Below are 27407 nucleotides of genomic sequence, written 5' to 3' on the forward strand. Positions count from 1 at the left end.
TGGCCTGCTAGGAACTTGGCCACACAGCAGGAGATGAGTGGCCTGTGAGCAAGCATTACCGCCTGAGCTCTGCTCCTGTCAGATCACTGGCAGCATTAGATTCTCACAGGAGCACGAATCCTATTGTGAACTGCACATGTGAGCGAACTAGGTTGTGCATTCCTTAGAAGAATCTAACTAATGCCTGATGATTTGAGGTGTAACAGCTTCAATCTGAAACCATTCCTCCCACCACCCCTGGTTTGTGGAAAAATCGGTGCCAAAAAGGTTGGGGACTGCTGCTATAAAGGGAGTGAGAATGTCTGCAGGGATACAACAGAGTGGAGGATGCTGGAATATAGAATGTGCTTAGAAGGAGGCTGGATTGGAGGTGGAAAACTGAGTTGCCAGTTCAGAGTTTGAGCTGGTAGCTGGGCAGAAAGCAGGCTAGTTAATTGAAGGACTTTGTACAGATTCTTTACAGGCTAATATGATTTCCCAAATGATTGGATGCATCATATAAAAAGGAAAGCAACTGAGAAGAGAAAGACTGTGTAGAACAGGTTTAGGGGGAAGAATTATGGATTAAGTTTTAGGTACATGAAGTTTGGAATTTTATCTCTGAGTGTATTAAAAATAACCAAGATTCAAGATGAGGGTAGCCTTGAAACAAGAGAGAGGAGCTCAAATCATTGGAAGAGAGGAGTGTAACTTTGACATAGGTATGACTGCAGCAGTGAGGGCAGCAAAGAAAAGTACTAGGTAATTTCTAACCCTATCCATATGTGATGAGTCACTAATCAGAGTTGTGTGCCTAAGCTTCTAATGCAGGTCTTGGTGAGAAATGATGACTCTAGATTGATGAAGAGGAAGAACAAAATCCAGTCCTTATTGGTGGAATAATAGAAGCAAATATAAGAATGTCTCCTTTGCTACTGGCTATACTTCAGTGGTTACAGGTTAGGCCAATGAGATATTTGGCAGAGGCTTGCAAGTTGGGAGGAGATTTCTTTCTGAAATAAAACAACAAAGCTTTCTGAGAGACATTTTCTTCTTTTCTGAACTGTGGATATTAGCCCTGGGGAGCAGTAGCCACCTTGCAACCATGAGGGAAAAAGTCTAGGGAAGAAAGACAACACAGGAAAGGTGGCAGAGCTGGGAGACTGCTGGAGGGTTGTTACCCAAGGCAGCACTTAATATATCCACCAGTTGAACAATGAGAACACTTGGACACAGGGTGGGGAACGTCACACACTCGGGCCTGTCGTGGGGTTGGGGGACGGGGGAGGGATAGCATTAGGAGACATACCTAATGTAAATGACAAGTTAATGGGTGCAGCACACCAACATGGCACATGTATACATATGTAACAAACCTGCATGTTCTGCACATGTACCCTAGAACTTAAAGTATAATAAAAAGAAAGAAAGAAAGAAAGAAGGAAAGAAAGAAAAGAAAAGGAAAGGAAAGAAAAGAAAAGAAAAGAAAAGAAAAGAAAAAAGAAAAGAAAAGAAAAAAGAAAAAGAAATATCTCCACCAACAGGGATAGGGCTACGTGCTGTGGATTTTTAAGCTTATATATATTTTTTTCTTTTGGAGACAAGGCCTCTCTCTAGCACCCAGGTAGGAGTGTAGTGGTATGATTATAGTTTTTTGTAACCTCCAACTCCTGGGCTCATAACATTATAAAACTTAAATGGAATGCTTATATAAGAAAATAATTCAAAATCATAAATACAAAATGAATGAGGGATCAATCTTTTGACAAAATAGTCCAGAGTTACTTACACTCTGGATTAAACTATTTGTTTTGGTAAACTATTTGTTTACTAGATACATAATGTATGAATTATTAGAAAATCTATTAAGAAAAATCAGATAAGGGAAATAGGTACTCTCACAATATTCAAATTGGTCTTGAAAATTTATAAAGGTAATTGAAGCACATTTTCCTTTATATCAAAGAAATAAAAATGAGACTTCCATTTTCCATCAGAGATGCAGGGAGCAGGAATGTCTCACCCACACCCTTACGATAGAAAAAGATGGATAAAATGCAAATCATAACTTTTCTTGAACCCATCAGGAGTTGAGCTTACCAGGCAAACAGCTAACTGGAAATCTAGAGAGAGATGGGCTCCTGTAAAAAGACATAGGATTTGAACACTTGTTTACTTGAAGCAGAAGTCAACCAGTGCTGTATAAGTAAAATGATTCAGCTAGAAATGTTTAATGAGATGCTAAATACCAAATGTGGCTGGACAAAAGAAAGTATGAATTCCCTGAAGTCTGCACACATCATGGGCTTTATGCTTCTTGCAGCTGATTCTTTCAGTAGCCCCACTATGCACTCTATATGAAGATTACAGATAATCTCTAGACAGCTCCATTGCTACTGGCTGGGGTATGAGAAGAGCAACTACTGTTGAAGGCCTGCTCAAGATCAATCTCTCATTTCACCTTTAAAGAATAAAAGTCTTTATCTCCAAAAGGGTAGGGCAACAAAAACTATGGTTTGAGAGTACTGGTGAAAACCCTTGCAGCTGGGAAGGGAAACTAGGAGAAAAGCTCCACTCCTTGGAGAGGAACAGGTCATCATCAAGACCAAGATTCACAGAGCTTGCCTAATATTGAGCTTCACGGCAACATCATCCCCTTGCTAATGAGTATCTGGTAACAATAAGAGTGGAATATAGCTGGGAGAGCTGCAAGAGACAGATTGTTTCTGAGTAATACAGCAAAAGGAGAAACAAAATATACTCAGAGGGCAGAATTTATATACAAATTTTTACTAAGATATTTAATGCTTTTGATGTTCCCAGGGTAATGAAAACAATAAAAAACTTCAAGCCCAGTCCTGTTACTGACGACCCCCACAATATATGCCTAGTGGCAGGAAAGATGTTATCTCCATGTAAAATAAATATTTACTTCAGTATTGACATTCCTATACTACATTTATGGATTTCAACAAAAAATTCTGAGACACCAAAAGGCAATGAAAACACACACTGAACAGATACAGCAATCATCAAAACCAAACCACAATAAGACACAGATGTTGGCATTGTCAGACAAACAAAAATTAATTTTTAATTCAAGTGACTCAAAGACACATTTTTGTAGAGAATATAAACAATATAATCTTCATTGATAAGATCAGTCCTAAACAAACTGATGGATAGACAATTTTGTTTGTATTTATACTCTCACTTTTCCACGATCTTTTCTGTTTATAAATATCTTATATTCTCTATTTTCACTACTATCAAAAGCCTGCTTCTTAAAAAAGAAATGTATTGCTCACAATGTAGTGAAGGAAAAAATTTCTCTTCCAATTTTGCTGGAGATCAAGTCTTAATTCACAGGCATAAACTTACATTGATAGAAGTTAGGACAAGTACAAATTATACAGTGGAGATTTATTGGTGGTTAGAGTTGTGTATAGGGATATTAAGAAGATGATGTCTCCATGTAGACAGAGCTCTCTTTAGGATTCTGAAATCATGTCACTTTCAAGCTTTCACTAGTGGGCAAAGTGGAACCATGAATTACATGGGGCATCCTTACTTTCCTGGAAACACCCAACCTCCCAAGTTTGAACCAGGAAGAAATCAAAACCCTAAATAGATCGATATCAAATTCTTGAATCAGTACTAGAAACCCATCCAACCAAAAAAATCCTTGAGCTGGATGGATTCACAGCCAAACTTTAACAGATATACAGAGAAGAGCTGGTAGCAATTCTATTAAAACTATTCAAAGCAAAGTCAAAGCGGAGGGACTCCTCCCTAATTCATCTATGAAACGAGCATTGCCCTGATAACCAGAATCTGACAAAGACACGGTGAATACAGAGAACTAGAAGCCAATATCTCTAATAAACATAGAGGCAAAAATCCTCAACAAAACACTAGCAAATCAATTCTTACAGCACATCAAAAGTTAATTCGCCATGATAAAGTGGGCTTTATTCCTGGGATGCAAGGATGGTTCAACATACACTAATCAATAAAGGTAATTCAGCACATAAACAAAAAAAACCCATATGATCATCTCAATAGATACAGAAAAAGCAGTTGATAAAACATACAACATCCTTTCATGATAAAAACCCTCAAGAAACTAGGCATTGAAAAAACTTACCTCAAAATAATAAGTGCCATCTATGACAAACCCACAGGTAACATCATACTGAATGGGCAAAAGCTGAAAGCATTCCCTTTAATAACTGGAATAAGACAAGAATGTCCAACTTTCACTAACCTTATTAAAGACAGTACTTGAAGCCCTAGCCAAAGAAATAAGGCAAGAGAAGGAAATAAAAGTCATCCAAATAGGAAAACAGGGAGTAAAGTTATCTCTTTTGCTGATTATATGATTGCATATCTTGAAAATGCTAAAATTTCTGCCAAAAGACACTTTACCTTGATAAATGACTTAAGCAAACTCTCAGGATACAAAATCAGCATACAAAAATTAGTGACATTTCCATATACCAATAATATCCAAGCTCAGAACCAAATCAAGAACTCAATCCCACTTACAATAAGCATATAAAAATACCTAGGAATAAACCTAATCAAGGAGGTGCAAGATCTCTATAAGAAGAACAATAAAACAATGTTGAAATAAATAAAAGCTGGCACAAACAAATGAAAAAACATTTGGTGCTCATGGGTGGAAAGAATCAATATTATTAAAGTGCTTATTCTGCCCAAGGCAACCTACAGATTCAATGCCATTCCTATCAAACTGCCAATGTTATTTTTCACATAATTAGAAAAAACACTATTCCAAAATTCATATGCAACCAAAAAAGGAGCCCAAATGGTTAATGCAATCCTGAGCAAAGAATAAAGAAAGAGACATCACTCTAAATGACTTCAAACTGTAAGAATACAGTAATCAAAAAGCATGGTACTGCTAAGTATTAGACACATAGACCAATAGAATGGAACAGAGAACCCTGAAATAAAGCTGCACATTTACAACAAACTCATCTTTGAAAAAATTGACAAAAATAAACAATGGGAAAATGACACTATATTCAACAAATGGTGCTGGGAAAATTGGCTAACCATATGCAAAAGAACAAAATTGGAACCTTACCTCTCACAATGTGTAAAAATTAACTCAAGATAGATTAAAGTCTTAAATGTAAGATCTCAAACCACAAATATTCTTGATAAAACCTAGGAAGTAGTCATCTAGACACTGGCCTAGGAAAAGAATTTATGATGAAGATCCCAAAAGCAAATGCAACAAAATGAAAAATAGACAATTAGAACTTGAGTAAACTAAAGCGCTTCCACACAATAAAAGAAACTGTGATCAGAACAGACAACCTACAAGATGTGAAAAAAAAATTGCAAACTATGGAATTTTGGATTGCATTGTTTGGATGCAAACTATGCATCCTACAAAGGACTAACATTCAGTGTCTATTAAGAACTTAAATAAATCAAAAGTAAGCAACAACCCAAGTGAAATGTGAGGAAAGGACATGAGCAAACATTTTTCAAAAGAAGACATACAAGCAGCCAATAGAAAATAAAAGATTTCTCAGCAACGCTAATCATCAGAGAAGTGAAAATCACAACCACAAGGAGATACCATCATCTCACACCCACCAGAATGGTTATATTAAATAGTCAAAAAATAACAGATGTTGATGAGGTTATGGAGAAAAGGGAATTCTTATACACTGTAGGATTGCAAATTAGTGCAGTGTCTGTGGAAAGCAGTTAGAACATTTCTTGAAGAATTAAAAACAGAACTACCAATTGACCCAGTAATCCCATTAATACGTGGATACTCAAAGGAGAATAAATCATTCTATCAAAAAGTCACATGCGTTCGTATGTTTGTGGCAGGACTATTCACAATAGCAGAGAATGGAATCAACTTAGGTGCCCATCAATGGTTGATTGTATAAAGAAAATGTGGTACATATACACCAGGGAATACTACACAGTCATAAGAAAGAATAAAATCATGTCTTTTGCAGCAACATGGATGCAGCTGGAGGCCATTGTCCTAAGCAAACTACATAAGAAACAGAAAGCCTAATATCACATGTTTTCACTTGTAAGTGGGAGCTAAATCTTGCATTACCATAGATGTAACAATGAGAACAACAGATACTGGAAACTCCAAACAAAGGGAAAGAGAGATGAAAACAAAGGACTAAAAAAAGTCTTATTGGATATTATTTTTACTATCTGGGTGACAGGATGAATAGAAGCCCAACACTCAGCACTATGCAATACACCCTTATAATAAACTACACATGTACCCTCTGAATCTAAAGTTTAAAAAAGGAAATAAATAAAAGAAATAACCTTCACTACAGATGAAGTGGACCTAATGGATATTTAAGGAACACTTCACCCAACAGTTGCTGAATGCACATACTTTTCATTAGCATGTGGAACAATCGCCAGGATAGACCATATGTTAGGACACAAAACAGGTCTCAAAAATTATTTTAAAAAAATCAAATACATGTCAGGTATCTTAACTGGCCACACGAAATAAAACTAGACATAATAAGAGTAACATTCAAAACTATACAAATACACAGAAATTAAACAACATATTCTTAAATGACCAATGAGTGAAGAAAGACATTAAGAATAAAATTTTAAAAATTATCTGAAAAACATGAAAATACAAACGCAATATGCCAAAACCTATGAGACACAGCAAAAGAAGTATTAAGAAGCAAGTTTATAGCAATAGAGGCCTATATCAAAAAAACCTAGAAAATTTAAAAATAAACAACCTGCACATGTACATCAATTAACATAAAAAATTTCAAACCTAACCCAAAATTAGTAGATAAAAGAAATAAGATCATGGCAAAACTAAATGACAAAGAGTAAAAAAAAAAAATACAAAAGATCAACAAACCAAAATGCTAGTTTTTTGAAAAGATTAACAAAATTGACAAACCATTAGCTAGACTAAGAAAAAAAAAGACCCAACTAAATAAAATCAGAAATTAACAAGGAAATTTCACAACAGCTACTACAGAAATACAAAGGATCATTAGGAGATACTCTGAACACTATTTTAAATTTGAAAACCTAGAGAAAATTGATAAATTCCTGACACACAATCTATCATGATTGAATAAAGAAGAAATAGAAAATCTGACAGACCAATAGCAAGTAACATGGTTGAAACAGTAACAAAAAGTCTTCCAACAAATACAAGTTGAGGACTGTATGGCTTCACTGTTAAATTCTATGGGTATAATTCTACTGGTACAATTCTTTTTAACAAGAATTAAAACTCATTATTCTGAAACAATTCTAAAATTGTGAAACCAAGGGAATTTTCTTAACTCATTCTACAAGGCCAGCAAAACACTGCAAAATTAAAACCAATTAGAACATGAGGAAATAAAAAGAAAAAACTACAGCCAAGTATTTCTGATAAATATAGCCGCAAAAATATGCAACAAAATAATAGCAAACTAATCCAACAACATGTCAAGCAATAATACCATGATTGAGTGAGATTCATCCAAGGAATGCAAGAATGGTTCAAAATACGTGAATCAGTAGGGTCATGCATCACATCAGTAGAATAAAAGTTATGTGACCATCTTAGTAGACACAGGAAATGCTTTTGAATAAATTTGAATATCTCTTCCTGATAAAAACTTTCAGTAAATTAGGTATAAAAGAAAAATGCATCAACATATTAAAGGTCCTATATGAAAAACACACATCTAACTATTTTCTGAATGGGGAAAATCAGAGAGCTTTTGCCCTAAGAAACAGAACAAGTTTGTCTAATCTCACAATTCCTAATCAACATAGTTCTGAATTTCTAGCCAGGGCAAATAAGAAAGAGAAATAAAGAAGAGCATTTAAATTGGAAAGGAGAAAGTCAATTTGTCCATTTTTGCAGATGACCTGATCTTATATATAGAAAAATCTAGAGACTTACAAAAAAAATTAGAAATGATTTCAATAAAGATGCTGGATGCAAAATTAATATACAAAAATCAGTAGTGTTTCTATAAATAAACAATGAATTAGCTAAAATAATCAGAAGGACAAACCTATTTACAAGAGCTCCAAAAAAAAGACCTAGGAATAAATTTTGCCAAGGAGGTAAAAACTTCTCCAAGAAAATGTACAAAATGCTGATGAAAAATACTGAAGAGGATACAAACATGTAGAAAGAAATCCTATGTTTATGAATCAGAAAAATCAGTATTGTTTAAATGACACTACTATCCAAATCAATCCACAAATTCATGCAATTCGTATCAAAATACCAATGACACTCTTCACTGAAATAGAAAATATTAGAAAATTTCTACAGAACCACAAAACTCTTCAAATCTCCAGAGCAGTTCTTATCAAAAAGACCAAAGCCAGATTCATTACACTACCAGAGGTCAGAATATACTACAAAGCTACAGTAACCAAAACAGCATGATACTAGCATAAAACAGACACACAAACTAGTTGAACAGAATAGAAAACCCAGAAATTAATCCACATATGTATAGCCAACTGTTTTTTTTGACAAAAATACCAAAAACTCTCACTGGGGCAAGCACAGCCTGTTCAATAATTGTGCTGAAGAAACTGAATATACACATGCAGAATAATGAAAAAGAGCTCCTACCTCTTATGCTATTAAAAAAAAACTCAAAATGGATCAAAGACCTAAATGTTATACCAGAAACAATAAAACTACTCTAAGAAATTGTAGGGAAAATATTACAGGACATTGGTCTGCAAAAAGATTTTATGAGTAAGACCTTAAAAACACAGGCAACAAAAGCAAAAATGAATAAATGAGATAATAACCAACTAAAATGCTCTGTATGGCAATAGAAATAATCAACAGGGTGAAGAGCCAGTATACAGAATGTGAGAAAATATTTCCAAGCTACTCATTCAACAGAAGATTAATATTCAGAGTATACAAGGAACTCAAACAGTTCAACAGCAAAAAGATCAGCAATTTAATTTTTAAAAGAATGGGCAAATAGTCTGAACAGACATTGCTCAAAAGAAGACATACAATTGGCTAACAAATACATGAAAAAAAATTGTCAACATCACTAATTAAAAGAGATATGCAAATAAAAACCACAATGAGGTATCCTCTCACCCCAGTTAGAATGGCTATCATAAAAAAAAGACAAACTATAAATGCTTGCAAGGATGCAGAATACAGAGAATTCTTACAGACAGTTGGTGGTAATATAAACTAGTATGGCCACAAAGGGAAGAGTAAAGAGGTTCCTCAATAAACTACAATGGAAATACCTTACAATCTAGCAATCACACTATTGAGAATTTATCCAAAGGAAATAAAATCACTAAATAAAAATATGTCTGCATCTAGATGTTTATCACATCCCTGTTCACAGGAGCCAAAATATAGCATTAATCTCAGTGTCCAACAACAAATAAATGGATAAAACATGAGATAGATGGATGATAGATAGACATATATCTGTATGTTTAGAGAGATACATAGAATACTAATTAGCTATAAAAAAGAATTAAATCTTGTCATTTGCATCAACATGAATAGAATTTGACAACATTATGATAAATGAAATAAGCCAGGAGCAGAATATTTTGCACTATGTGTTTTCACTCATATGTGGAAGCTTAAGAGTTGATCTCATAGAAGTAAAAAGTCAAACAGAGGATACTAGACAAGGAAGGATAAGGAGAAGAGGAGGATAGGAAGATATTTTTTTAAAAGATACAAAATCACAGCTCAAAAAAGCGCAGCAAAAAGGCAGAGGTAAGTTCTTACTTTCAAGAATCACAATGAATGTATATAGACTCAATTCTCCAGTTAAAAGAAAGTTGAATGAATGGATAAAATAACAAGACTCAACCATACGTTGCCAACAAGAGACTTACTTCACCTATACAGACATGCATAGACTGAGAGTGAATGAGTGCAAAAAGATACTCTATACAAATAAAAACCAAAACAAAACAAGAGTAGCTATACTCTCTCAGATAAACATAAATTTCAAGTTAAAACATAAAGAGACAAGGTCATTATATAATGATAAAAGGGTCAATACAACCAGAGCATATAGCAATCATGAATACCTATGCACCCAACGTCAAAGCATCTAAATACATAAAGGAAACATTAATAGATTTACAGGGAGAGATACATAGTAATACAATAATAAGGAGATTTCAACACCCTGCTTCCTGCAATGGACAGATTATTTACAGAAAACCAAGAAAAAAAAAATCAAATTTAAATTGCACTCTAGACCAAATGGACTTAACAGACATTTACAGAACATTCTATCCAACAGCTGCAGAATGCACATTCTTCTCTACTGCACATAGTATGTTCTCCAGGATAGACTATATGTTAGTTTACCAAAAAAGTCTTTAAAAATTCAAAAAAACTAAAATCATATCAAGTATCATTTTTTCACCATAATGAAATAAAACTAGAATTCAACAAAAGGAGGAGTTCTGAAATGCTGCAAGTACATGGAAATTAAACAGCATGTTTCTAAACAACCTGTAAGCCAATGAAGAAATTAAAAGAGACATTTTAAAACTTTCTAAAGACAAATGAAGATGAAAACACAACATACTAAAACTTATGGAATACAGCAAAAGTGGTCCTTAGAAGCAAGTTTATAGCAATAGATGTCTACATCAAAAAAAGCTCTCAAATGAACCACCAAATGATGGATCTCAAGGATAGAAAAGCAAGAACAAAATAAACTCACATTAGAAGGAAAATAATAAAATCAGAGTACAGTAGAGACCTAAAAACAACACAAAAGATAAATTAAATGCAGAGCTGATCTTATAAAAACATAAACAAAATTGGCAAACCTTTAGCAAGACTAACCATGAAAAAAAAGAGAGGAGTCAAATAAATAAAATCAGATTAAAAAGGAGGCATTACAACTGATGCAACCGAAATACAAATGTTCATAAGAAACTACTATGCACAATTAATGATATGCCAACAATATGAAAAATCTAGAAGAAATGGATCAGTTCCTGAACATAAAAACCCACCAAGGGTGGTTGAAGGTTGGGAGGGTGGTGAAGGATATAATGGATATAATACTACATATTGCATACAGTGTACACTTCTTAGGTGACAGGTACACAAAAGTCTCAGACATCACTAAAGAACTTATCCATGTAACCAAAAGCTGCCTGTACCCCAAAATCTATTGAAATAAAAATAATTTTAAAAATCTGCCAAGACTGAATTAAGAAGAAATAGAAAATGTGAATCAACAAATAATGAGTAATGAGATCTTAAGCAGTAATAAAATGTCTTTCATTAAAGGAAAGTCCAAGACATGACGGCTTCATGGCTAAATTCTACAAAATATCTTTAAAAGAATGAATACAATTCTTTACAAACTATCTTAATAAATTTAAAAGGAGGGAACTCTTTCAAATTTATTATGTGAAGCCATCATCACACTGATTCTAAAACCAGAGAAAGACACAACAGCAACAAAAATACTTCAGGCCAATACCCTTGATGAACTGAGATGAAAAAAAAGTCAACAAAATACCAGCAAACCAAATTTAACAACAAATTTTAAAAATCAAGTGGGATTCATCCCAGGGATGCAAGCATATTTCAACATATTTAAATCAATAAACATGATACATCACATCAATAGAGTCAGACAAAAATTATATGATCATTTTAATAGATGCAGATCCATTTGACAAAATTCAACACCTCTACATAATAAAAGCTCTCAACAATTAGGTATAGAAGGAACATACTTCAACATAACAAAGGCCATCTATGACAAATCCATAGGCAGTGTAATGCTGAATGAGGAATAGTTGAAAGCTTTTCCTCTAAGATCTGGAACAAGATAAAATTTCCCACATTTACCAGTCCTATTCAACACATGACTGGAAGTCCACAACAGACTGAATAACTAAAGCAATTCTGAGCAAACGGACAAAGCTAGAGACATCAAACAACTTGGCTTAAAAATATGCTACAAAGCTATAGTAACCAAAACTGCATTGTATTGGCTAAAAATATAGAAAAGACAAAAAGACAAATGGAACAAAACAGAAATGCCAGAAATAAATTCATGCATTTACAACCAACTGATCTGAAAAAGAGGCCAAGAACACAAATCGAGGAAAGGTCACTCTTTTCAATAAATGATGATGAAAAAACTGAATCTCTGCATACAAGAGAATAAAACTAGACCTCTATTTCTCACCATATACAAAATTCAATTCAAAATAGATTAAAGATTTAAATGTAAAACCCAAAACTATGAAACTATTAGATAATACAAGGAGAAATGCTACATAACTTCAGTCTGGGCAAGGATTTATTAGACAAGATCTTAATAACTCAGGCAACAATAGCAAAAATACAGTAATTACATCAAGTTAAAAATCTTGTGTATAGAAAAGGAAACAATCAACAGACTAAGGAGAATACCTACAGAATGAGAGAAAATATTTACAAATTATACATCTGACAAGAGGTTATTATCTAGAATTATAAGGAATTCAAACAACTCAATAGAAAAATAATGTAATTTAAAAATGGACAAAATACCTGAATAGACATTTCTCCAAGAAAGATATAGAAATGGACAACAGTTATATGAAAAAAATGCTCAATATCACTAACAATCAGGGAAATGCAAATAAAAAGCAGAATGCAATATCACCTCACCCCACTTAGAAAGGCTGTCATAAAAGACCAAAAACAAAACAAAAAAAAGAAAAGAAAAAATGCTGGCAATACTGTGGAAAAAAGGAAAGTCTTATACACTGTTGGGAATGGAAATTACTACAGCCATTATGAAAAACAGCATGGATATTCCTCAAAAAATTAAAAATAGATATACCATATGATCCAGCAATCTCACTACTGGGTATATCATCACAGAAAATGAAATGAGTATGCTGAAGAGTCATTTCGCACTCCCATGTTAATTGCAGCACTGTTGATTTTAGCCAAAACATGGAATCAACCTAAATGCCATCAACAGAGAAATGGATAAAGAAAATGTAGCATATATACAAAATTGACTACCATTCTGCCACTAAAAAAGGATGAAATCCTGTCATTTACAAAAAAATAGTTGAGCCTGGAGAACATTATGCTAAGGGAAATAAGTTAGGTACAGAAAGAAAAATACTGCATGATGTCATTCATGTGAAGAATCTAAACAAATTGATCTCATAGACATTAAGAGTAAAATTGTGGTTACCAAAGACAGGAAAAACAGGGGAAGGGGAAGATGGGGAGGAATTGGTCAATGAGTGCAATGTTCCAGTTAGGAGGAATAAGTTGTTGGTACTTACTGCATAGTAGGGTGACAATAGCTAACAATAATGCATTATATATTTCAAAAAGCTAGAAGAGAGGACTTTGAATGTACTCATAATTAAGAAATTATAAATGTATAAGGTGATGGATATGCTAATAACCATGATTTGATTATTACACAATGTATACATGTATTGAAATATCACATTGTATTCAATATATATGATTATATGTGTGTGTGTATATGTGTGTGTGCATGTGATCACATTAGATTTGTTATATGATACCTACAAACCTAGTATGTATGTGGGTTTCCTCAAATTTCTGTTTGTGTGATTAATTTTTTTTTCCTTAGGATTACAGTCTGAGAACAGGTATAAAGATATATATATATATATATACACACATACATACACACGTATATATCTATATATCTTCCAGGCCAGTTCCCATATTCTAGTAACAATTTCTTGTGACTTTACTACACTCAGGTATACCTTCTCCTATACCATGGTGGTCTATCAAGGAATCCTAGCATCATGTGGAATGTTTTAAAGATATCCAAGCGATATCACACATGTTTGAATTTGGAATCTCTACAGTAGGTATATAATTATATTTCTTTTAAAATATATTTTTACAGTTGATTCTGATACAAAACATCTTTTAACCAATAGAGAATTATAAACTACAACCTCTAGCACTCACTAAGTAGAGATGTTGCTCCTGATAGTGACAGGAGACAGCCAAATGCCTAGGCTGATAGGGGCAGGCTCCCGGTGAAACCCCACCTCCAAGCTGATGACAGTTTAAAGTCCAAAAGCCAGGCTACAAGTTAAAGCCTTAGACCAGATTGAGAAGTTGTCTTCTTATTTGGCAGGCTTTCCTCTGACTGGTCCCACCCTCCAACTATTTTAGATATAACTACTCTTTCTTAATTGGTTTTCTATACTGTCATGCCCACCTTTGAGTGGTGCCTTCACTTTAACCTTTTTTGCATACTCAGAAACCAGTCAGCACACACTCCCCATCCTGTGCCTATAAAGACTCCAGACTCAGATGGTAGACTGGGGGAGACAGCCTGAATTCGAGGAAGAGACAGCAGGACTTCGGGGAAGACAACCGGCCCTTCCCATCCCCTCTCCAGCTCCCCTCTCCACTGAGAGTCATTTTCATTACTCATTAAAACTCTCCACCTTCACCACCCTTCAACTGTCAATGTGACCTCATTCTTCTTGGACACCAGACAAGGGCCTGGAACCCACCGAATGCAGGTACCCAGAAAAATCTGTCACACTGGCCTTTGCCCTCACTGGCAGAGGGCAGCCACCCAAGGTAAAGAGACAAGGGGCCAGCTGAGCTGCTAACATGCTGCCATCTGTTAGACTGTAGACGGTGGAACTAAAGGAGTACCATAACAACCCCTCTGGGGCTTCAGGATCCTGAGCACCCTTGCACCTTGCCTGGCTGCCAGCCCTGCATGTAACTCACTTGTTTCAGTGCCTGGAGTGGTTGCCCAGGTCCAGCATTCACTCACTTGCACCTGGTCTGGCCATGAGAAACTCACAGAGCTTGTTTCTGTGTCAATGACCAGGACAGCCCACATGGTCCTGCACTTGGTCACTCACACTCTCCCTCCCACAAGGGGTTGAGCATGGCAGACCAAATAAACAGGGCACCTCTATTGTGAGTCCAGTGAAGAGGCCAAGAAATATCCTGCATCACTACCAGAAAATGCAATATTTAAATATTTGATCTCATTTTCTCTATTTCTTATCCAGCTTGTGAAGATGTGGAAGATATCTTCTTGTGCACAATGAATAAACAAACAAGTATGCAAGAAAGTAACACAGATTTTGCTTCTCCCAGAGAACAGACAGATGCAATGAAGACACATGTTATCAATGGGTTTTGCTTTCTCAAGCTAAAGTCGGTTTTTCTTAATCCACTTTCATGGGTCCAGTAGAAACTTAACACGTATTATAATATGTTGTCTCACAATTACACCTCGCAATATTTGAATATTTCTATTTCTTCTGCAGGATCTTAATGGGAGGTTGGAAGAAGATCCATCGAGGTTGTTAGTCAAACACAAATTCAAATTTTAAATTAATAATATTTATAATTTCTGAAAAATATACAACTTAACATGAAAATATATATTATAGCATAAATCCAGGCCAGATTTTGGCCTAAGTAATACATCCAAAGTGTTTCATTTTTTTTAAAGGCATCACGCTTTTCTCTTTATTTAGGCTATTAATCTATCTTCTCCTTTTTACCTCCCTTATATTCTAGTCACTGGTTTTATTAGCAGTTACAACTACCAAACAATTACTTTTTATTGTATTACACACTAACCATGCCTCTCACTTTAAATTTTTATGGATCATATATTCTAATCTTAACCATAAAGGCATAGCTATATCCTAACCATGGGTACTCCCATTTTTTATAGTTTATTATAGATGCATAGACTTATCCATTGGTCCACTGTAAGTAAAGAATGTTGGAATTGTCAGTGAAAGACGAGGAACACCTCAAAAATAACATCTTAATGAATCAATGCAATGTTAGTTGGCAGCAGCATTGTCTTGCATGTCCAAATTACGTGTTTTACTATCTGTTCCAGCAGAAGGTACAAAATGTTCACCGTTATTTAAGAATTCTAAGTTTGCTTCATCCATTACTTTTCTTTCATTGTCCGATGCCTTGGTATCTTTTCCTTGAAATTTTTTCTTCATAGCAAAAATGAAAACAATATATAAAACAAGTGCTGGGAATCTTAAAGCTATAGATAAGCCCAAGTAGACCCTTCTGTGAAAAGAGAAAATAGAGAGTCGATTATTATTTTAAATATGTAAAATATCTTACATTTTTTTCTCCCCAGTATGCATACCTTAAAAGAAAGAAAAACAAGTTACATATACAAATATTAAGAGAACAATTCTATTTATTATTTTCATTGGGGGCATAAGATATTTTTCTATTATTAAAAAAAATATGAAGCTACAGAAACTAAACCCCAGCTGTCTCTAGCCTTCCTTTGGGAGGGAGGAAAATATATAACTCCAGCCCCCTCAAGCCATCTCATTCTACCTAAGGAGTGGGAGACAGAAACTGAGAAGCAAGTTTGAAGTTCACAGTCCAGAGGTACAGACTCACTAAAAGATTGAGGCCTTATCATAGAACTACAGGATGCTACTTTGTCTTCATCGCCTTACACCACATTAATAAAGGCTTATATACAGCAATTCCTTTTACCCAATACATTTTGTCTGGCTGTCAAGAAAAATTTGCAAGTCACATACTAAAAGACAATAAACACAGTCTGAAAAGAATAAGACTTAAAACCAGACCCAGATATGTCAGGGAATATCAGGGATGGAAATTTAAAACAACTATTATTAATTTGTTAAGTGGTCTAATGGATAATGTAGACAGAATGTAAGAAAGGTTAGCAATGTAAGTAAAGAGATAAAAATTCTAAGAACCAAAATGAAAGAATACAGATAAGAAAACTGTAACAGAAATGATAAATGCCTTGATGGATTTATTATTAGATAGAGCACTGCTGAGGAAACAATCTCTAAGTTTATATCAATAAAAAAAGCAAAGAAAAATAAGACAAAAGAAAGAAAAAACAGAATAACCAAGAACATTGGAAGGACTACACAAGTGTTTATAATGAAAATACTTGAAGGGGAAAATGAAAGGAACAAAATAAATATTTCAAATAATAAGTACAGAAAATTTTTATTGAATTAATGTCAGACACCAAACCACAGATCCAGGAAGCTCAAAAAACACCAAGAAGGATAAAGGCCAGAAAAACTATGCATAGGTTTGTTATTTTCAAGCTATAGAAAATCAAAGATGAAGAAAACATCCTGAAAGAAACCAAAAGGAAAAGCAAACCTTATTTATAGAGTAGAAAAGATTACATCAGCCTTCTCTTCAGAAACCATGCAAGCAAGAAGAGAGCGAAGTGAAATATTTAACTGTTAAGAAAAATAAAACACCAACTTAAAAATTCTGTACCATATGAAATTATCTTTCAAAAGTTAAGTCGAAATAAAGACACTGTCATACAAACAAAAATTGAGGGACTGTTTTGCCAGTAGACTCTCCTTGCAAGAAATCTTAAAAGAAGTTTGTTAGACAGAAGGAAAATGATATAGGTCATAAACTCAGATATACATAAAGATGGAAGAATATCAGAGAAGAAATCAGTTAAGGTTAAATAAAAAAATTATTCTAAATTGATTTAATAGAAATCAGTTTCTTTAAAATAATAATAGAAACAATGTATTAAATTATATATAATATACATGCTTATTCATATGTGTATGTATGCTTACAGTAAGTGGAGTAAATGACAGCAATGACACAATGTGTAGGAAAGAAGAATTAGGGTTATTTTGGTATTATAAGGGTACTCATAATCTGTGAACTAATAAAGTGTTACTAAAATATAAACTTGGATTAGTTCTAAATGCATATTGCAAATTCTAGGAAAATCACTGAAATTTTTATTTAAAAAGTACAACTAATAAACTAACAAATGAGAGAAAATGAAGTTATATAAAATGCTCAATTAAAACAAAACGGGAAGACAGAGAGTGGAATACAAAAATAGGATCAAAGAACAAGGAGAGCAAATAGAAAATAGTAACAAATATCGTCAGTATTCTTTCAATTATATCAGTAATCACTTTGAATGTCAATGATATAAATACACCAATTAAAAGACAAAAATAAGCCAGGCATGGTGGCTCATGCCTGTAATCCCAGCACTCTGGGGGGCCAAGATGGGAGAATCAAGTGAGTACAGGAGTTTGAGACCAGACTGGGCAACAGAGTTGCCCATCTCTAAAAAAAAAAAAAAAAAAAAAAAAAAAATCAAAAAATTAGCTAGGCATGTTAGTTCATGCCTGTGTTCCCAGCTACATGGGAGGCTGAGGCAGAAGGATCTCTTGAGCCCAGGAGGTTGAGGCTACAGTGAGCCATGTTCAAGCCACTGCTCTACAGCCTGGGTAGCAGAGTGAGACCCCATCTCAAAAGATAACAATAAGATTGCTAGAGGATTAAAACCAAGAACCAAACTATATGTAGTCTACAAGAAACTCACTTTAAATATGAAGACATACAGATTAAAAGTAATTAGACTGAGGAAGACATACACTGATAACATTAATCAAAAGAAAATGGGAGTACCTATTTTAATTTTTTAATTTCAAACAGAGCAGACTTCAAAGCAAGGAAATTTATGAAGGATAAAAAAGTCTTTACATAATAACAAAGAAATCAGTTATCCTATTATCCTTTTACAAAACAGAACAATACTTAACATGTAAGCATGTAAAAATGGAGTGTCTAAATATGTGAGGAGAAAATGATAGAGCTGCAAAGAGAAATGCAGTAAGTCTTCACTTAACATTGTCTACAGGTTCTTGGAAATTATAATTTTAAAAGTGAATTTATGTATTGTATAATGAAACCAATTTCACCATAGATAATTGGTATAAAAAATAGTTACTATGGTACATAGTGTATTGTTTTGCTTAAAATCAGTTTCTAAGAACCTATGGACAATGTTAAGTGGATACTTAATGTAAATGAACCCACAATTATGTTGGAGACTTCAACATGCCTCTATCAGAAATGCACGGATTCACCAGGCAAAATTCAATCAGACATAGTTGAACTCAACAACACTATCAACCAACAGTATAACAGATGTAACCTACTACATCAAACAGCAACAGACTACATCTTCCCAAGCTCATATAGAATATTCACCAAGATAGACCACATTCTGGTCTATAAAAGATATCTTAAGAAATTTAAGGCCAGGCGTGGTGGCTCAGGCCTGTAATCCCAGCACTTTGGGAGGCCAAGGCAGGCAGATCACTTGAGGTCAAGAATTTGACACAAGACTGATCAACATGGTGAACAACATGGTGAAACCCCGTCTCTACAAAAATACAAAAAAAAAAAAAAGGCTGGGCGCAGTGGCTCACACCTGTAATCCCAGCACTTTGGGAGGCCAAGATGGATGGATCACGAGGTCAAGAGATTGAGACCATCCTGGCCAACATGGTGAAACCCCATCTCTACTAAAAATACAAAAATTAGCTGGGTGTGGGGGTGCAGGCCTGTAATCCCAGCTATTCAGGAGGCTGAGGTAGGAGAATCACTTGAACCTGGGAGGTGGAGGTTGTAGTGAACTGAGATTGCACCATTGCACTCCAGCCTGGGCGACAGCAGTGAAACTCCATCTAAAAAAAAAGAAAAGAAAAGAAAAAATACAAAAAAAAAAAAAAAAATTAGCCAGGCGTGATAGCACACACCTGTAATCCCCGCTACTCAGAAGGCCAAGACAAGAGAATTGTTTGAACCCAGGAAGCAGAGGTTGCAGTGAGTGACATCGTACTGCTGCACTCCAGCCTTGGTAACAGAGCAAGACGGTCTCAAAAAAAAAAAATACATAAATAAATAAAAATAAAAATAAAATAGAAGAAATTTGAAAGAACGAAAATCATGTAATATCTGTCCTTAAACCACAATGGAATTAAACTAGAAGTCAACAACAGAAAGATCATTGGAAAGTCTCAAAATCTGTGAAGATTAAGCAATACACTTCTAAGAAACATATGGGTCAAGATGAAATTTCATGAGAAATTTAAAAATATTTTGAAATAAGTGAAAATAAAATTATAACATCAAATGTTATGGATGCAGCGAAAGCAGGATTAGAGATAAATGATGAATATCTTAAATCAATCATTTAATCTTTTACCTTAGCAAACTAGAAAAAGAAGAGCAAATTAAATCCAAAGTAATCCGAAGATAATAGTAAAAGTAGGGCACAGTGAAATTTAAAATGGGACATGAGGGGAGAAAATCAACAAAAACAAAAGCTGTTTCTCAGAAAAAAATTAGTAAAATTGGAGTCCCTTGCCAGGCTAATTTAGATAAAAAGGAGGACACGATTTACTAATATCAGAAATCAAAGATGGAACATCACTGTAGACCCCATTGACCTTAAAAGGATCAAAAGGGAATGCCATAAACAACATCATGCCCCCAATTTTAATAACCTGAAAGAAATGGACCAATTCCTTGAAAGATACAATCTACCTGAATTCACACAAGAAGAAACAGACCATCTGAATAGATCTATATCTGTTTAAGAAATGAATTGATAATAACCTTCTAAAGCAGAAAACACCAAACCAAGATGGGTTCATGGGTGAATTCTATAAAACACTTAAGTAAGAATTTATACCAATTCATTACAATTTCCTACAGAGGAATAGAAGCAGCAGGAATACTTCCTGTCTCCTATGAGGTCAGCATTATCCTAATACCCAAAGCAGACAAACATTACAAGAAAAGAAAACTACAGAGCGATACATCTCACAAATACAGGTGCAGAAGTTCTCAAAAATAGCTAATTGAATTTGACATTGCATTAACAATTTAGGCACCACAACCAAGTGGAATGTATTTCAGGTTTACAAGACTGGTCCAACATTCAAAAATCAATTATATAATTTATTATATTAACATGCTAAAGAAGAAAAAATCACATGATCACATCAATAGATGCAGAAAATGCATTTGACAAAATCAAACATCCATTTGTGAACAAAAACTTTCATTAAACTAGGAATAGAGGAGAATTTTATCAACCTGATTAAAAACATATACACCAAAAATTCTACACATTTTTTACTTGATGGTGAAGAACTCAGAGCTTTCCTGATAAGGTTGGAACAAGCCAAGAATGTCCCTTTTCACCATTAATTTTCAACATGGTACACAGAAAGTCCATGTGATTTAAAAAAAAGTCAAAAGGGAATGGTATATATACAGATTGAAAGGAAGGAATAAAACTACCTTTGTTTGCATATGTATATGTAGAAAATCTCAAATAATAGACAAAAACACTACTGGAACTAATAAGCAGTTATAACAATGTTGCAGGATATAAGATTAATATGCCAAAGTGAAAAGTTTTCCTATAAATCAGCAATGAACAAGTGGAATTTGAAATTAAAAACACATTACTATTTACGTTAACACCCCCAAAAATGAAACATTGGGTATAAATTTAGCAAAATATATACAAAAGGCATAGGCAGAAAACTATAAAACTCTGATGAAAGAAATCAAAGAAGCACTAAAAAATGAAGTGATATTCCATGTTCATGTACAGTATCGTAAGACTCAATATTGTCAAGATGTCAGTTTGTCCCAACTTGATACACAGATTCAATGCAAGCCCAATCAAAATCTCTATAAGTTATTTTGTGGATATTGACAAACTAATTCTAAAGTTTATGTGAAGAGGCAAAAGATGCTAAATAGCCAAGACAATACTTAAGTATAAGAACACAATAATAGGACTGATACTACCTGACCTCAAGACTTACTATGAAGCTACAGCAACCAAGACAGTGTGACTTTGGTAAAATAATATACGAATAGGTAAGTGGAAAGAATAAATAGCCCAGAAATAGACCCACTTAAATACAGTCAATGGTTCTGTAGAAAAACATAAAGGTACTACAATGGAGAAAATATAGTATTTGCAACAAATGGTGCTGGAACAATTAGATATCCACATGCAAAATAATGAATTTAGGCTTCACAAAAATTAACTCAAAATGAATCACAAACCAAAACGTAAAATGCAAAACTATAAAACTCCTAGGACGTAACACAGGAGTAAGCAACCTAGGATTCGGTTATGACTTTTCAGATGCAACAGCAAAAGCACGATCCATGAAAGAACTTATTGACAAAGAGGACTTCATTACAATTTAAAACTTCTGAATAAAACAGTTATCCAGGCATATATTCCAGGTTTGGAAGACAGGCTCAACATTCACAAATCATTTATATAATTCATCATATTAATGGACTAACTAAGAAAAATAATCACATGATCACATCAATAGGAGGCTAAGGTGAGCGGATCCCCTGAGCCTAGGAGTGCAAGGCTACAGTGAGCTAAGAAGGTGCCACTGCACTCCTGTTTGGGCAACAGAGCGAGATCCATTTCCAAAACAAAACAAAACAAAAAAATTCTGCTCTGAGAAAGTAAGAGACACTGTCAAAAGGATAAGATGAGAGTCAGAGGCCACAGACTGAGAGAAAATATTTTCAAAAGGCATATTCAATAACTGTTTTCAAAAATATTAGGAACTGTCAAAATTCAACAATAGAAAAAACAGTTAAAAAGTAGGCCAAAGACTTTAACATATATCTCCCCACAAAAAATATAGAGGTGGCAAATAAGCATATAAGAAGATGCTTCATGACCGGGCGTGGTGGCTCACACCTGTAATCCCAGCACTTTGGGAGGCCAAGGTGGGCGGATCACAAGGTCAGGAGATCAAGACCATCCTGGCTAACATGGTGAAACCCTGTCTCTACTAAAAATACAAAAAAAAAAAAAATTAGCCAGGCATGGTGGCGGGTGCCTGTAGTCCCAGCTACTCGGGAGGCTGAGGTGGAAGAATGGCATGAACCTGGGAGGCATAGCTTGCAGTGAGCCGAGATCATGCCACTGCACTCCAGCCTGGGCGACAGAGTGATACTCTGTCTCAAAAAAAAAAAAAAAAAAAAAAAGAAAGATGCTTCACATCTTATGTCATCAAGGAAATGCAAATTTAAACAACAATGAGATACCACTACATACCTATTAGAATGGCCAAAATCCAGAACACTAGACATTAGATGTGGATAAGGAAGTGGAGCAATAGAAACTCTCATTCATTGTTGGTCAAAATGCAAAATGATACAGCCACTTTTGAAGCCAGTCTGACAATTTCTTATAAAACTATACATATTTTTATCATATGATCAAGTAATTGCACTTTGGTGTTGACACAAAGAAGTTGAGACCTGTATCTATACAAAAATTGGCACATGGATATCTTTTATTATTAACTTTTATTTATAATTGCCAAAACCTGCAAGCAATCAAGATGTCCTTCAGTAGGCAAATGTATAAACTATGGTGTATTGAGACAATCAATTATTGTTCAGTGCTAAAAAGAAATAACCCATCAAGCAATACAAACAAGTACAGGAAACTTAAATGCATATTACTGAGTTAAAGAAGCTACTCTGAAAAGGCTACAAAATGTATAATTCCAACTATATGATCTGAAGCAGACAGAATTGTGGAAGTAGTAAAGAGACTATTGGTTTCTAGGGATCCAGGGATTACTGGGAAAGGATGGATGAACAGGCAGAGCACAGAGGATTTTTAGGGCAGCAAGACTACTTTTTATGATAGTGGAGTGGTGGTTATGTATCATTTTACATTCATCCAAACCCACAGAAAGTTCAACACTAAATGTGAAACCTGATGTAAACTGTGGATCCTGAGTGATAAAGATGTGTCAATCTGGTTTGTCAATTGTAACAAATGTATCATCCTGATGGGAGATGTTGATAATGGGGAAGGCTATGCATGTATGCAGGAGCAGGCAAGATATGGGAAATCTCTGTGCTTTCTCCTCAATTTTACTGTGATTCTGAAACTATTCTAAAAAATAAAATATATTAAAAATCATAAGGTAATTATTTAACTTTCAGTGTATTAACTGGCAAATGAACTGTCCTTTAAAAATTTTTTTTATTATACTTTAAAATTCCACTTTTCATTTCCTTTTACTTTTACCTAAACCTTTACTGAAGGAAAAAGAAGTAGTACAGTTTTTAAAACAATGTTTTAGTGGCCTTTTCATACTGAAACTAATGTAACTAAAGTATCACCATTTCAAAATGTTATGCTAATGCTTGGACTTGGTGATTATTGCTTCGGGGAGATTCTGGGGAGCATCTTGCCAGTTGTCCTTAAAATGAATTATGATTTCAATTAAAATAAATATTTTCTTAAAGTAAATTTATTAAGTTTTGCTTTGTTATTTTTTTCCATACTTTTATAAATAGAAATAAAATCTCCCAGCCGGGAGCGGTGGCTCACTCCTGTAATCCCAGCACATTGGGAGACTGAGGTGGGCAGGTCACCTGAGGTCAGGAGTTTGAGACTAGCCTGGCCAACATGGCGAAACCGTGTCTAGTAGAGATACAAAAAAATTAGCCTGCCGTAATGGCGGGCGCCTGTAATCCCAGCTGCTCAGGAGGCTGAGGCAAGAGAATTGCTTGAACCCAGGAGTCAGAGGTTGCAGTGAGCCGAGATTTCGCTACTGCACTCCAGCCTGGATGACAGAGTGGGGCTGCATCTCAAAAAAAAAAAAAAAAGGAAGGGAAGGGAAGGGAGGAGAAGAGGAAGGGGAAGGGGAAGGGGAAGGGAGGGGAAGGGAGGGGAAGGGAAGGGGGGAGGAAGAAAGGAAGGGAAGAAAGGAAAGAAGGAAGGGGAGGGAGGGAGGAAAGAAATCTCCCATTTAGGGAAAGATTTTCTATAATTATTTTAAATTTAAGAGAATGTCTGTGGGCTGGTGAATGCTGCTTTACTGTAATTCCAGAAAAATCTGGATCATTACTTGTTGGGGATGTTAGACAGTGAATTTACACATTAAGTAGAAGAAAGTTCTTTTAGTAAATTAGATCCAGGGAGTTTTCACCAGAGATCTAACCTGAACTAAGAAATATTCCCCACCTTACATAAATAATAGCATATTCCGCACACATTTTTCATGTAATGCTTCCTTTTTTCACATAATATATATGTGAATATACCAATATATTGCGAATAGGCTTCCATATTAGTAAGTAAAAAGATTTTTCCTTTTTTTAAGAACTCAGAATATTCATTTGCCTGCATGCACATTATTAATTTAATTGATATCTTCTTGATTGGTTCTTACTTTGTTTTCAGTATTTTGGGAGTATAGATATCTTTAGGATAAATTCCTAGAAGTATTGCTGTTGGCTCAAAGTTATATACTTTGCCAACACAGTCTTCAAGCAACATTTTTGATTGTTGACAATCTGGGTGATTTTTAACTATAATTCTTTTATTATCAAGATGATGCTCATGTTCTTATTCATTGATAATAACAGAACTACAATTATAACACAATTGATAATAACAGAGCTGCAATCTTTTTATATGTTTCATAACCATTAGTGACTTCTTCTTTGAAAAATGTTTCGTGATTTTTTTGTCTTTATATTTTATAGCAATTTTAGTTTTACCAGAAAACTGTATGGAGATCTCCCTGCCCAACAGGTACACAGTTTCTCCTATCATTAATATCTTGTATTAGTATAGCACATTTGTTAAAATTGATGAAGGAATATTGATACATTATTAAATGCATATTTTACATTAGAGTTCACTTTTTATGTTGTAAAGTTCTATAGGTTTGGCAAATGCATAATGTCATGATCCAATATTACAATATCATATAGAATAGCTTCACTGCCCTAAAAATCCCTTGTGCTAGGCCTACTCATTCCAGCCTTCTCCACACTGAGCCCCAAGAAACTACTGATTTTGTTGCCCATTGTTTTGCTTTTTCTACAAGATCACGCAGTTAAAATTATACAATCTGAAGCTTTTTTGGACTGCCTTCTTTTATTTAGCTATATGAGTTTAAGTTTCATTTTTTTTCTTTTTGTAGGCTGATAGCTCATTTCTTTTTATTGATTGATATAGTTTGGATTTCTGTCCCTGCCCAAATCCCATGTTATATTGGAGAAGGGGCCTGGTGGTAGGTGATTGGATCATGGGGGTGGATTTCCCACTTGCTTTTCTCATGATAGTGAGTTCTCACCAGATCTGATGGTTTAGAAGTGTGTAGTCCTTCCCTTTTTACACTTTCTCTCTCCTGTTGTAATGAGAAGACATGACTTGCTTCCCCCCTTCCACCACGACTGTAAGTTTTCTGAGGCAGACTAATAGAGAATATTGGTACTGGGAGTGGGACACTGCTATAAGGATATGTGAAAATGTGGAAGCAACTTTGGAACTGAGTAATGAGCAGAGGTTGAAACAGTTAGGAGTGCTCAGAAGGAGACAGAAGATGTGGGAAAGATTGAAACTTCCTAGAGACTGTTGAATGGTTTTGACCAAAATGCTGCTAGTGATATGGACAATGAAGTTCAGGATTGTCTCAGATGGAGATGAGGAACTTATGGGGAACTGGAGTAAAGGTCACTCTTGCCATGCTTTAGCTAAGAGACTGGTGGCATTTTGTCCCTGCTCTAGAGATCTGTGGAACTTTCAACTTGAGAGAGATGATTTAGGGTGTCTAGTGGAAGAAATTTCTAAGCAGCAAAGCATTCAAGATGTGACCTGGCTGTTTCTAAAAGTGTTTACTCATATGTGTGAACAAAGAGATTATCTGAAACTGGAACTTACATTTAAAAGTTTGGAAAATATGCAACCCAGCCACGTGGTAGAAAAGAAAAACTCATTTTCTGAGAATAAAATCAAGCCAGCTGTAGAAATTTGCATAAGTAAAGAGGATCCAAATGTTAATAGCCAAGACAGTGGGGAAAATATCTCTAGGACATTTTAGAGACCTTAATGGAGGCCCCTCCTATCACCAGCCTGGAGGCCTAGGAGGGTTAAATGGTTTTGTGGGTCAGGCCCAGGGCCCTGCTGCCCTGTGCAACCTTGGGAGATGACACCTTATTTCCCACTGACTCCAGCTCCAGCCATGGCTAAAAGGAGTCAAGGTACAGCTTGGGCCATGACTTCAGAGGGTGCGAGCCCCAAGCTTTGGTGCCTTTCACATGGTGTTGGGCTTATGAGTGGGCAGAAAGCAAGAGTTGAGGTTTGAGACCTATTCCTAGTATGTATCAAAATGCCTGGATGACCAGCCTGGCCAACATGGCAAGACCCCATCTCTACTAAAGACATGAAAAGTAGTCAGGTGTGGTGGTGCATGCCTGTGGTCCCACCTACTCAGGAAGCTGAGGCACAAGAATTGATTGAACCCAGGAGGCGGTGGTTACGGGAAGCTGAGATCATGCCACTGCACTCCAGCCTGGGCATCAGAGCAAGACACTGTCTCAAGAAAAAAAAAAAAAAAAAGCCTGGATGTCCAGGCAGAAGTCTGCTGCAGGGGTGGAGCCCTCATGAAAAACCTATACTAGGGCAGTACAGAGAGAAAAT

At 35.0% G+C, this 27407-nt stretch overlaps 1 protein-coding gene across 2 annotated transcripts in view; it reads right to left on the reverse strand.

The window, feature by feature from the left end:
- Positions 1-15741: 15741 nt before the first annotated feature.
- Positions 15742-27407, reverse strand: part of LOC100976982 (solute carrier organic anion transporter family member 1B3) — a 100227-nt gene continuing 88561 nt past the window's right edge. Inside the window, exon 14 of one of the 2 annotated variants that reach the window (XM_034936197.3) lies at positions 15742-16114. In XM_034936197.3, coding sequence (XP_034792088.2) covers positions 15871-16114 — 244 coding nt within the window. In that variant the 3' untranslated portion in view covers positions 15742-15870. The remainder of the gene's footprint in view (positions 16115-27407) is intronic. The other variant, XM_057299489.1, reaches the window with a different exon arrangement.

This window comes from Pan paniscus, chromosome 10, assembly GCF_029289425.2.
Source record: "Pan paniscus chromosome 10, NHGRI_mPanPan1-v2.0_pri, whole genome shotgun sequence".
Taxonomy (NCBI): Eukaryota; Metazoa; Chordata; class Mammalia; order Primates; family Hominidae; genus Pan; species Pan paniscus.